Genomic DNA, 12,456 nt, shown 5'->3' with positions numbered 1-12,456 from the left:
AGGCCCAGAGACACCTGCCAGGTGGGGCCGGGCTTCGTAAAGAGGACAGGAGCTGCCCCAGACGATCCTGCCCGAGAGCAGGGGTGGCGACAGTCAAGGGCAGGTCTTAGACCTGCCCTCGTCCCAGGGCTGATGAGGGAGGTGGTGCCCACCCCTCCCCCCATGGGAGGTTCCTCCAACCCCCCATCTCCCATCTTTTGCCCAAGATACAGGCAGGGGTGAGCAGGGAGCCCCCACTGACCCCCGAGCTCACTTAGGAAAAAGGCTTAAGTCCACCCTCCAGACTGTCCTGGGCACGATAAGATGGGGGCTGGGACTCTGCACCCAGGACCTGGCCAGGCTGGGGGTCTGTAGCTCCCTGCCCTGTGGAGCCGTGGCTTCCCTTGGCCGCCAGGTACCCGAGCACCGCCTTGCCGGCCCCACCAGATGGTGTCGGCCTCAGCACCACGCCCCGCTGGCCCCTGGCTCACAGCTTCTGGACGGCTGCAGACAGAACCCACGAACCGGCAGCTTGGGTGGGAACGGCGGGCTGGGCTCCGGCCAGCAGCCAGCATCTGCATCCCGGCGGCCTTGGTGGCGGGGTAAGAGGTGGTACCCTGGCTGGACCGTGTCACCTGTGGGGTCCCCAGAGCCGTCATGCTCTGGGAAGGAGCTTCGAGCTGGCCGAGCTGGCCCCCGGCCCACCTCAAGGCCCCCGGGATGGGCAGTCCCCCGGCGGTTCACTCCCCTGACATTGACGTCGTGTCCTTCCAGGCCAGCAGCCCAGGTGCCCCAGGCTGCCGGCTCCTCGCTCTGCCTGGGTTTCTGGCCTTCAGATGGGGTGGGTGCTGGGAGACAGACCAGACAGGGGAGTGAGGAGAGCCTCGCCTGGGCAGTGAGGGTGGGGTCGGGTATCAGCCCCTCTCCCTCAGTGCTGCCCTCCTCTGGGGGGGGGGGGGGGGGCAAGCAGAGAGCTACCCCAAAAGGGTGTGCCATCTCCCAGCAGGGCCCAGCATGGGCGGCCCTGCCCAGACACCCTTCCAGAGTCCCAGGGGCCTGGGGGACCGCTTGTTCCGTGGGGTTCTGAAACAGAAGCAGAACCATGCTAGCACCCGAGTGGGGCCCGAGGAAGCCTGGGTTGTGGCTGGACCTGCTCCGCCCGGAGCCCCCGGCCTCCGTCAGCCGGGCGACTGGTTCACGCTCAGAAGCACTGGCGTGCCCCTGTCAAGTCCAGAAGCCTCTCCTGTTCCCCTAGCCAGGACCGACTGCCCCTCAAGAGTCCCCAGGGGCAGAGGGAGGCCGCTGAGCCCCAAGCTGGCGGAACGTGGGCGTCTCGGGTAGGGAGCACCACCTCCCTTTATACCTGGCGAGGCCCCCAGAACCCACCAATCTCACTGGAGACTAAGGGGCAGAGCCCCACGGCGGGGCCTTGGCAAACCCCGCTGCCAGCGAGGGTCTCTGGTCCCCGCCTCTCAGGCAGGGCGGGGGGAGGGCCTGGCCTTCCTTCCCCGCAGCCCCCGCAGTCCCCTCAGGACGGTGGGGTCGAGGAGGGAGGAGGAAGCAGGACGCAGGGCCAGAGGCCCGCAAAGGGACCCTCGCTCGGCCAGGAGCTGCTCTCGGCCCCTCCCCCACACCAGACCCAGATGGAACCCCCTGCCGCTGAGTGGGAGATGGTCCCGCCTCCGGGGAACCCTCGCCTGCGTCACAAAGGAGGCCCGGAAGCCTCAGTGGAACCCCACCTGAAGCCACTGCTCTCCGGCCTTGGGAGCCCTCCCACCTGGCCCCAGCTCACGGGAGCTCTAGGCCAGCCCGACCCAGCCTTCTGAGACCTGCCCGTGGGACGCGGCCGCCCCCGAGTGACCTGAAGGTGAGCCGAGGGAGGGGGCCTGCCTGCCAGGGCCGGCTTTCCTGGGCAGCACGGAGGGAGCACCCTAGCAGCGCCCAGCCCGTCTCCCAGGGGCCGGGCAGAGCATTCTGTGAGCACGCCCACACCGTTCCCCTCCGACGAGCCCCATTTCCTTGGCTGGCCACCATAGCCCGGAGAGGCCTGCTCCGATTCCCTAGCACTTGGCTTTGCCCTTAGCCCTCAATATGAAAGTGTGTGCGCGCTTTTCTGCCAAACCGAGTTCCTGGAAGCGAGCGGCACAGAAGGAGAGAACGCATTCACTAGTTCTGATCTAAGACAAAAGCCATTGGAGAGGCCAGAGCCACAGACCCTAGGCCAAGGCTCGGACCCGTCCAGCCGAACCCTTTCCTTCGTTCATCGTTCAGCAGACGTTGGTTGATGCCTCTGGGGTCGTGGGTACCAGAGTGGGTGCTGGGGACCCAGGCAGACGGAGCCCCGCGCCCCCATGGTGCCGACATTTCCCATGGGGAGGGGGACCATGGAAACAGAAGTCAGGGGCATCGAGCCTGAATCGCACATCTGGTGGCAAAACAGAAATCAGGTCCGGGGGTCAGGCTGGTGAAGACGGACCCAGGGAAGGCTCCACTGGGAAGATGGCCTTGAGCAGGGGCTTTTGGGGAGTGAGGGGGCGGGGGGAGGGTCTGGGGGAAGGGCAAAGCCTCCGAGGAGGGGGTCTGCCGGGCGCTGAGGGCGGAGGACCACATGGGGTGCGCAGAGAGGTGACGGGCAGGGGCTGCGGAGGGTGCTGAGATCAGAGCAGGCCTGGCTTCTCTCCATTCGGGTCATGGAGCGGGCGAGGCCCGGGGAGAGTAAGACCCGCCTAGGGCCACCCACCCACCCCCGCCCCCGCCCAGAGCGGGAGACAGAACTCAGGCAGACCCCTGGGCATTGGCAGGTAGGGACACCTGCGCCAGCCCCAGCGTGTCTCAGCAGCCGCGCTTGCCTGCCCACGGGCCCGACTGGCATGGTCTTCCTCAGGCTTTTCCCGAACTCGCGGCCCTGCCTGGTGCAGCGTGGGCGCTGGTGCGGGGCTCGGCTGTGTCACGGTGTTTGAGGACCGGGAGTCTGACGCACAGGCCAGCGGCCAGCTGTTCCCAGCTGCACAGCCGTCCCAGGGGCAGGGCTGTGCGCACCACCAAAGAGGGGCGTGTGCACGCCCACTTGCGAAAGGGAGCGCAGACCTCAGAGCCCTCGGGGTCTGCTGTCTCCGCCTGTCCCCAGGCAGCGCGCCCTCTCCTGTCTGCCACAGCCCTGACGGTCCTCCACCGCTGCCCACCCCTGGAGTGGCGGGGGCAGGGGAGGGTGGGGAAGGGGGACACAGGGATGCACGCCGGCCAGGTGGCTGCTGGGGCTGGCCTTCATGGTCACTGCCTGCGTGGGCGCCCGTCCTTCTGGTCTCCCCAGGGTCCACTCCTGGGCTCCTGGTGGGAAAGGTGGGCAGGAAGCCCAGTGGCCCATGCCACCTCCCAGAGGGTTTTCAGGGCCCCTAGCTCCAGGACCCCCTCCCCAGCCCCGGAGAACTAGGGCCCCAGGCCGGCTCCGCTGCCCTAGCCCCTTGGCAAGCATGGGGAGCTGGGCCTGCTGGGTCCCTAGTGCCCACCCCCAGCTGTGAGCAGAGTGGTCCCTGGACGACCCCTGCTAGAGAGCGGGCTTGGAGAAGCCGACCTTGGGGAGAGGTTGCCACCATGGCCCGCGGGCCGCACCGCCCCCGCCCCCCCCACCGGCGCCTCAGGCCCTCAGAGACTCTGGCCTGGGGAGACCGGCTAGCGAGACACAGGCCGAGAGCCGGCTGTGGACCGGGCAGTGGGGACAGGAGCCCGGTGTCCTGAAGGGACCGGCACCGGCCTCCCAGCCTCGGGCAGGGCCCCAGGGGCTCCACGCGCACGGCTCTCCACCCTGGCCGGACACACAGCCCTTGCCCTTGGCCTTGGACTTTCTCAGCTGTGCACTCCCCCCCCGCCCCCCCACGTCTAGAGACTTGGCGATGGGGAAGCCCGAGAGCCCGGTAGGGATGGTGGAGATTGCCGGCTGGTCGGGACAGAAGCGCCCGGGCCTCCTGGAGGGGGTGCTGCTGCTGCTGCTGCTGCTGCTGAGTGTCGCCCTGGTGGCCCTGGGCCTCCTCTACGCCGCCCGCGGCGGAGGTGAGTGAAGGTGCCCCCCACCCACCCACCCCGATGCGCCCGTCTTGTCGACGGGGCAGGCGGGGGCCCAGGGTCCGCACCTGGCACTAGCCTGCAGGGCGCCGGCGGCCCCTTCCAGAAGGCTCTGCCCAGGGCCGGCCGCCCCAGCCGGTTCCGCAGGCTCCGCGCAGCCCCCTCCCCTCCCGCACTGCGGTCCCGGCCGGCGGGTGGCGGGAGCCGCGCTCTTCCCCTGCGCTCACCTGTGTCTCACGGAGGCGGCTGCCTTCCTCCTTCTTCCCCTCCCTGCAGAAGTCGTGACCCCCAGACAGGCTCCCCTGGGTGCAAGACGGTGGGAGGGGTCAGACTGGGCTCCCGGGGGTGCAGCCGGGGCTGCTGTGCAAGGACACTCCTCTTCTGGTTCCCCCTCCGCGTGGATAGGGAGGGGCTGTCCCCGACTTGGGTGGGGGGCCTGGCGGGGGTGGGGCTTACGTGTCTGCACCTGGGCCGCACCCTGCTGCTCACAGGCGCCACCCTAGCCCGGATGTGGGTGCTGACCCCCCACCCCCACCCCCAGGGCAGCGGGCACGGGACTCCGGAGAGGGGCTCCCAGTAGGGCATCACGGCCTTTGTCACTAGAATGACACTGGCCTGGCCCTGGCCCCTTGCACCGCAGGGAACCAGCCATCCATTGCCAGACGAAGCTATTTCTGGGGACCAGAAGTGGGCGCAGCCTGTGGATGTGATGGGCGTCCCAGCCCAGCACTGCTCCCAGCCTGTCCAGGCGCCCGGAGGGCCCCTGCCAGCTGCTCTGGTCTCTGGCCCCTCTGGGACCCCCACCAGGGTAGGGGCACTGCCAGCTCCAGGGGCAGGGGGCAGGGGAGGAGCCTCTGGCTGCACAGAGAGCCCTGGGGAGCCCAGACCTCGAGGAGCCTAGTTCGGGGCTCGCTGGGCTGGAAACACCTGATTCAGAGGCTTCCGGAGGACAGGACTGTCCCCCCCCCCCCCCCCCGGCCCCGACCCCCCAGCTGATCTCGGCCTCAGGCCCTTTGAGTCCGCGGAAGAATTTACATGCAGTGTTACTGTGTATTTCTCAGTGCTTTCTCATTTCCACGATGATTTTTTTCCTGGATTCCTGAGTTATTTCGAAATTTTTTTTTTTCTTTTTAATTTCCAGACGCACGGAGATTTGACCAGTTACCTTTTCTCGTTGGCTTCTCGCTTAACTGCATTGTGGTCAGAAACCAGGGTTTACGCGGTGCTGATTCTTGGGTGTTTGCTGAGGCTCGCTTTGGGACTGCCACGTGGGCAGTTTTGCAAACAATCCACGCGTGTTCGTGGAAGACACCCAATCACTAACTGTTAGATGAAATTGGAGATACAGATATATCCACACCAATCGAATCTTCTATATATTTGGGTTTTTTTTTTTTTCAATTTTCTTGTGTGAGAACCACCAGTTTTCCTCGTATTCATGCCAAATATTAATTTGCCTATTTTAAGGCTACGTTATCATGTGAAGACAAGGTTAGAAATGGTGTCTTCACACAGCCGATCATTGCACAGTGACACCTTCTATCTTAATATCTTTTGCCTAAAGTTCTGTTCTGCACGATGTGAATATAACCACTCGGCCCGTTTTCTTCCATTCTTTCTCTGTCAGACCTCTTGTGTCTTTCGCCTTCGATGTGTCTCTTGCAACCGTACGAATCTGGATTGGATTGGGGACTTTGTCTCTTACCGGAGAATTCAGTCTTACTGGCCTTCGTTATGGCTGCCGTCCGCCTTCTTTTGGGTGGCTCTGGTATTTTTTCCTCCTCTATTTTCCCTCAGCTAGCTTGCAGGTTTTCGATCACTGTCCATTTAGGGGTTCTCGTTGATTTTTTGTTTGAACAGTTGTTTTAAAAGTTATGGATGGGGCGCCTGGGTGGCTCCGTCGGTTGAGCGTCCGACTTCAGCTCAGGTCACGATCTCGCAGTCCGTGAGTTCGAGCCCCATGTCGGGCTCTGGGCTGATGGCTCAGAGCTTGGAGCCTGCTTCTGGTTCTGTGTCTCCCTCTCTCTCTGCCCCTCCCCCGTTCATGCTCTGTCCCTCTCTGTCTCAAAAATAAATAAACGTTAAAAAAAAAAAGTTATGGACAAGTGCTTTTCGGGAAATCGCACGCGTTTTTATAGAAATTACAGTAGGAGATGAAGCCCCATGTCCGCGGTCCTGCCCCTCCTGGAATCCTGCTCCTACAAAGCAGCCACGTTCACTTTCCAGCACGGAAGTCAGCAAACTCTGGCCCGGGTTTTGTAAAGAAAGTTTTATTGGAACACAGCTGGGCCCACTCATTTATGTATTGTCTGTGGATGTTTTCCTGCTACAAGAGCTAAGTTGAACTGGTCAGACAGAGTCTGTGTGTGGCCCACAAAGCCTAAAATATTTATTGCCCGGCCCCTGACAGGAAACTATTGCTAACCCTTGGACTGGGGTGGCTTTCCGTATCTAAACCTTGACTTTGAACCTCTTTTACTGTCAGTGTTGGGTCGTGAGGAGGCATTATAAGGTTGTGGTTAATGCCCAGGCATGGCTAGGCGTGCCGCCCCCCCCCCCCACCTGATCCTACTGCGTGACCTTGGCAGGTTTCTTCCGTGCCTCTGTGCCTCAGTTTCTCCGTCTGTGAAATGGAACATAACATAGTACACACACAAGAGGCTTACTTGAGGGCCCATGATTTAATGCATCAGTAACACTTAGAAAAATGCCTACGTCTGTCATGGTGTTCGTGAGCAGATTTAATGGCAAAATAGCCGATTTGTCATTTACCCACTACCAGTATGGTTATCGACGTGCCGAAGGGAAGGCAGATTCAGCTCCCTACACAACCCAGACCCTGCCCTCGCAATACAGACGTGTCCGTGCTTTGTGGTAAAGACTGAGGGTCATACACAGCTGAGCTATGAAGAAAAGTTGGGTCGCGTCTCCTCTCTTTGCCGTTATCTGGTTTCCTTGTCATGAATATGTACCTCGTTCCAGAGGCTTCCTTTTTTTCGGTCACATTATTTCATTACCAGCCCGTCTGCCCCTCAGATGTCACCCTCTTGGTCCTAAGATAGATTTTCGTGGGTTGCGGGATGGGGCTTGAGTACCCAGTACTGATGGTTCCCCAACAGTGAATCACTTTGGTGTGAGTCCCTTCAAAATGACATTTCTAGGGGCGCCTGGGTGGCTCAGTTGGTTGGGCGTCCAACTTTGGCTCAGGTCGTGATCTCACGGTTCATGGGTTCGAGCCCCGCGTCGGGCTCTGTGCTGACGGCTCGGAGCCTGGAGCCTGTTTCTGATTCTGTGTCTCCCTCTCTCTTGGCCCCTCCCCTGCTCATGCTCTGTCTCTCTCAAAATTAAATAAACATTTTTTTAAAAAATGACATTTCTGGGGCGCCTGGGTGGCGCAGTCGGTTAAGCGTCCGACTTCAGCCAGGTCACGATCTCGCGGTCCGTGAGTTCGAGCCCCTCGTCGGGCTCTGGGCTGACGGCTCGGAGCCTGGAGCCTGTTTCCGATGCTGTGTCTCCCTCTCTCTCTGCCCCTCCCCCGTTCATGCTCTGTCTCTCTCTGTCCCAAAAATAAATAAACGTTGAAAAAAAAAATGACATTTCTAAATCTGCAAGTTCTGTTCCCAACCTCTCTGATCTTTCCTCCAAAGAATTTTTCAATGCAGCTCAAGGAGCTACACCTGCGGTCTCCTGCACGAAAAGGTCCTTCGGATGGTTTGTAAACTGGGACGCAGCTGGCTCACTCCACCTGGCCTCAGGTTCCGCTCCTCCAACAAGAGGCCAGATCGCTGGGGTCCCGTTCATGTCGAGGAAAGCCAAAGAATCCGTCATTCTGCGTTCCACGTATCAATTATTAGGTGGTTATGAGGCGTGGTAATACGGTTTGAGCCTACACAGATATACGGTATACAGTTATCTTTCCAGAGTCCCACAGATCCCGGGTCTGGGGGAGCCTTGCCAGGCTCGCTTACTTGTTTTTGTTGTAAGAAGAAAAGCCATTCCGGAGTTCTCTGTTCTTTTTTGTTTCCGGCTTGACTCATTTTCCTCCTTCCTGGAGACCCTCCGTCAGGATTCATCCTAGGCGGTTGTGCTGGAAATGGACTTCCTCAGCTTCTGCTTCTCTGAAAAAGCCTTTCTTTCCTCTGCGCGTTGCAAGATTTTTATCTCTGAGTAGAGAATCCTCGGTTGACGGTTTGGTTTTTCCCTCAGTCACTCCGCTGCCTTCTGGCTCAGACGGCTGCCGCGGGAAAGGCCGCCATGACTCCCGTCTCTGTTGTTTCCATCTGTAATGTTTCTCCTCTTTCTGTTGCCCTCGAGATTCTTCTCTCCGACCTCGGCTGCGGTGTGGCCGGGGGAAGCGCGGGCGCGGTTCGGTATTTTAGGATTCGTGCCGCGTGTGTTCTTTGGAATCTGGGGTTTTACTTTCTTCGACTCATCTTGGGAAACTCTCAGCCATTATCTTTTCAAATATTTCTTCTGACCCCTTTCTCTCTCTCTCTCTCTCTCTCTCTCTCTCTTCTTCTTCTCTTGACGGTTTGATGCTGTCCCGCAATATTCGGATGGCCTGTTCAGTGTTTCTCACCCTTTTAGTCTTTGGGCTGCGGATTAAAGAATCTGACCCAAATTAGTCTCCACGTTCGCTGTGTCTTTCCTCAGCTGGATCCAGCATGCTGGGCAGCCAGTCAGGAAAATCCCCCACCTGTAATAATACGCTTTTTATTTCTGATACTTCCACACGACTCCTTTTTATAGTTTCTACCTCTTTGCTGAAATGTCATATCTGTGCAAGCATGCCATCCTCCTTTTTCATTAAATCCTTTAACGTATCACCCATAGTTGTGTTAAAGTTCAGCTCTGATGGTGCCAGCATTTGGGCACTCTCTGAATCTACTCTTTTTTTTTTTTTTTTTTAATTTTTTTTTTTTTTTAATGTTTATTTACTATTGAAAGAGAGTCAGAGCATGAGCAGGGGAGGGGCAGAGAGAGGGAGGGGGGACAGAGGATCCCAAGCAGGCCCTGTGCTGACAGTGAGAGCCCGACGCAGAGCTCGAACCCACAAACTGCGAGATCATGACCTGAGCCGAAATCAAGAGTCGGGCGCTCAACCAGCCGAGCCCCGCAGGCGCCCCTCCGTAAATCGAGTTCAGCCGATTATTTGGTAGCAGCGGACCGCTCGACCGCTTTTCTGGGTTTTGCCTGTGTGTGTCTCACGCACCTTCGCCGAACCCTGAATACCACGTGGGGAAGGGTAGAGACCGAGGCACATCGCGTTTGTGGCCGGAAACGGGGACACGTGTCCTGCCAGTCTATTGGTGTGTGGGCTCGACTCAGCTAGTCACGAGTCACCCTCGGGGCGCCACGGATTCGAATTCCTCCAGCAACCGGCTGGCTGCCATTATCTCCCGTTTTCCCCTCGGCCCTGCCTCAGCCTCACTGGCAGCGGCCCCCGGACGCCTGTGACACAGAGGGGCCTCTCTCCGCGCCTCAGTCCCTCCACAAAGGGTAGCGGTCAGTGCTCGGCTCGCGCCGGGGGGCACGCGATCTCCGATGCACCGGCCGTGTCTGGTCTTCAGCCGCCCTGGGCCCTGGACCGGAGCATCCCTGTGCTGGTCCCCTCGTCCACCAAATTTTGCTCCACCCCTGAGTTTCCCACCCTTGCTCTAGAGGCAGTAGACGTCAGCTTGATGTCATGCTAAGATCCTGGGGCCACAGGGGGCTCCTGTCCCTGTCCCACGGGCAGAGGATTTTTGGTTCTGACCCTCCTCCAGACCGGTGGGCTTTTGCCTGACCCCTGGAGGTGCGAGCTTTACTGCCTTTTCCCCAGCGGCTCAGGCCCTTGCTCCTGACGAGAGGAAGGTGCGGGCAAGCAGGGGCACCTGGTGCGTGTGCCTCAGCGGAAGCGGATGACGTCTGGCCTGGGCCCCTGAGGGGGCTCTCTCTGGCCTTCTGATGGCTGCCCCCAGTGTCTCTCGTCAGCACCTGCCGAAGACCCCCGGCTACAACACGCGAGTGAGGCAGCGTTCCCTCCCGGCTGTTCCAAACCAGCGAGCCAACGCACGGGTGGCCTCTAAGAACGCGCGAAGATTGCGCCTCCCTCCGTCCCTCTTACCCACTTGCGTGGTGACCAGTCTCACTCCTGGGTCCCGTCAGAGGGCGGACGCTGTCGTCCCTCCTTCGAGGGGCTCCTCGTGCTCTGAAACTGTTTCCCGAGTTGCTCTCTGACCCCAGGCCCTAGACGGGGCTCTCCAGAAGCCGTGACGTCTGCGGACGATCTAGACTTCTCTTGTCGTTAGGACGGGCAGGGTACTGTGGCGGCTGCTGACGTTCCAAGCAGGAAGCGGACCCCTTCTACCTCAGACGTGCGCGTGCCTGGTTAGCTAGTGAGGCGCTCAGCCGATGGACACCTCCGTTCTGCTTCCAGACACGCAAGGATTTAGAGCCGTTCGAGTCTCTCCCGTGCCGGCTCCGTGTGGTCGCGGGCGAGACTCGGTTCTCTCTCTCTCCGGTCTCTCACGGAGGCAGCGTTAGTGAATACAGCCTGGCTCATTGGGCTCATCGCACACCCCGCGAGCTTTCTTTGTCCTCCCGTCTCCCAGCTCAGGATGTCCTTTCGAAATCATCTTTCTTCTCTCCAAAGCACGTGCTTCCGGAGCCTCCTATCCAAGGTGTGGGTTGCGGACCAGGGGGTGGCAGCCTCACCCGCCTCTTCTCAGGAGCTGGGCCCCACCCTGATGACTTCATTCAACCTTTCTCACCTCCTCGGGCAGGCCCACCGGGAGCCAGGACCTTGGCCTATGAACTGGGGTGAAGCCACGTTCGGTCCACAGCAGGCCTCAACCTCTGTACTATGATGGACACTTGAGGCCCTTCTTGTGACCAGGCAAGTGTGGGGAGCGCCGCGGTAACAATTTTTCCGCGGCAGGGACGCCTGGGTGGCTCAGTCGGTTAAACATCTGACTCCCGGTTTTGACTCAGGTCACGATCCCAGGGTTATAGGATCGAGCCCTGCGTTGGGCTCCATGTTGAGCTTGGAGCCTGCTTGTGACTCACACTCTCTCTCTCTCTCTCTCTCTCTCTCCCCCCCCACCTTTGCCCATCCTTCAGTGATAGTTCGATGAGACAAATCTGGACCCCGTTCTCCCTCGATGGCTTAAAGATTTAGTCTCGTGGTCTCCTGGCTTCTGCAGCCGCTGTGCAGAAATCTGGGCCCGTCTAACTGTGGTTCTTTGTCGGGTGAACGTTCTTTCCCTCCGAGCTGTGTTTCCTTTGTCTCTGGTACCTTCTCACTTTTACCATGAGGCATCTGGCTGCGAACACTTGTTTTGTTTATTCTGCTCTGGGCAGGCCGTGATTCCCGGATCTCCGCATCAATACCGTGTATTCGTTGTGGGAAGTCGTGCACTATCTTTCTGAACGCTGTGTCTCCCTCACGACCGCTCTTCTCCCGCTCTAAGACTCTGATTACGCGTGTCCTCAGTCCTCCTCGCTCTATCCTCCAAGTGTCTCTGGGAAGGTTCCGTCTCTTTGTCCTGCCTCCTGGGTAGATTCTTTTGGGCTATATTCCAACTCACTAACCCTCTCTTCACCTGTGTTAGATCTGCAGAAATTCTCCCCCAATTAGCCTGCAATAACTCGGAATACACACCCTTTGGGACGCTGCCTTCCCTCGGGTGTGAATTAAAATGTTGGCTGCATTTTGCAGAATGTTGATGCTCCAAAAATATATCTGAATATGCCTGTACCTGCAGTGCAGTAAAGATTCCATGGAACCCCGGAATTTGTGACATGTTGTCACTTAGGTTTCAATTAGCAAAATAAACAGCGCAGCCCGGAGGGAAACATCCAGAAATGTGATCTTGACAACCACGTTCTTTCGTGTGTCTAGAATTTACAATTTATTCTTTCACTCACTGATTCTTGTTACATGTTTCTTGCCCTTGTTTTTAGTGTTTTCTTTTACTTCTCCAAACATACTCGGATTCGTTTCTGCATCAGCCGGGTTATTGCTTCCTCACAAACTGCCCTGGTGCTCGGGGGTCAAAGTAACGTTCGTCTGTTGGGACGCGCACACAGGCGCACAGCCACGGCCAAGTCGGCCCGCCCAGGCTGGACTCTGTTCAGCCCCTACAAGGACCAGCAGGCGGGCCTGGGCAGAGTGGAGGAGGACGGCTTGAAGCCCCCAGGCCCCCTAGGGCCTGGGCTCAGGACCGGAGTAGGCATCCTTTCCACCACATTCTGTTGGCCCAAGCAAGCCACGGGGCCAGCCCACAGACAGGGAGAAAACGTCCTCCGGCAACAGCATGGGGGCAGAGAGGAGTCGAGATTGGGGGCCCGTGATGCCCCAGACATTTGGGATCGGAGAGTCCCAGAATACAAAATCCTTGGGGTTCACGGTTCTGCCACGTGCTGGTCACCCCCGTG

General features: G+C 59.2%; 1 protein-coding gene across 4 annotated transcripts in view; it reads left to right on the top strand.

Annotated features, from left to right (window-relative positions):
- The first annotated feature begins 1,484 nt into the window (after positions 1–1,484).
- Positions 1,485–12,456, top strand: part of MMEL1 (membrane metalloendopeptidase like 1) — a 31,899-nt gene continuing 20,927 nt past the window's right edge. The window contains exons 1-2 of one of the 4 annotated variants that reach the window (XM_040459027.1): positions 1,485–1,846; positions 3,860–4,026. In XM_040459027.1, coding sequence (XP_040314961.1) covers positions 3,870–4,026 — 157 coding nt within the window. In that variant the 5' untranslated portion in view covers positions 1,485–1,846; positions 3,860–3,869. Of the gene's footprint in view, positions 1,847–3,859; positions 4,027–12,456 lie in introns of those variants that run through there. The other 3 variants (XM_040459018.1, XM_040459032.1, XM_040459009.1) reach the window with 3 other exon arrangements.

This window comes from Herpailurus yagouaroundi, unplaced genomic scaffold, assembly GCF_014898765.1.
Source record: "Herpailurus yagouaroundi ecotype Mexico unplaced genomic scaffold, PumYag 77, whole genome shotgun sequence".
Classification (NCBI taxonomy): domain Eukaryota; kingdom Metazoa; phylum Chordata; class Mammalia; order Carnivora; family Felidae; genus Herpailurus; species Herpailurus yagouaroundi.
Note: the sequence above shows the minus strand (reverse complement) of the source record. Positions and strands in the feature narration are given on the sequence as shown.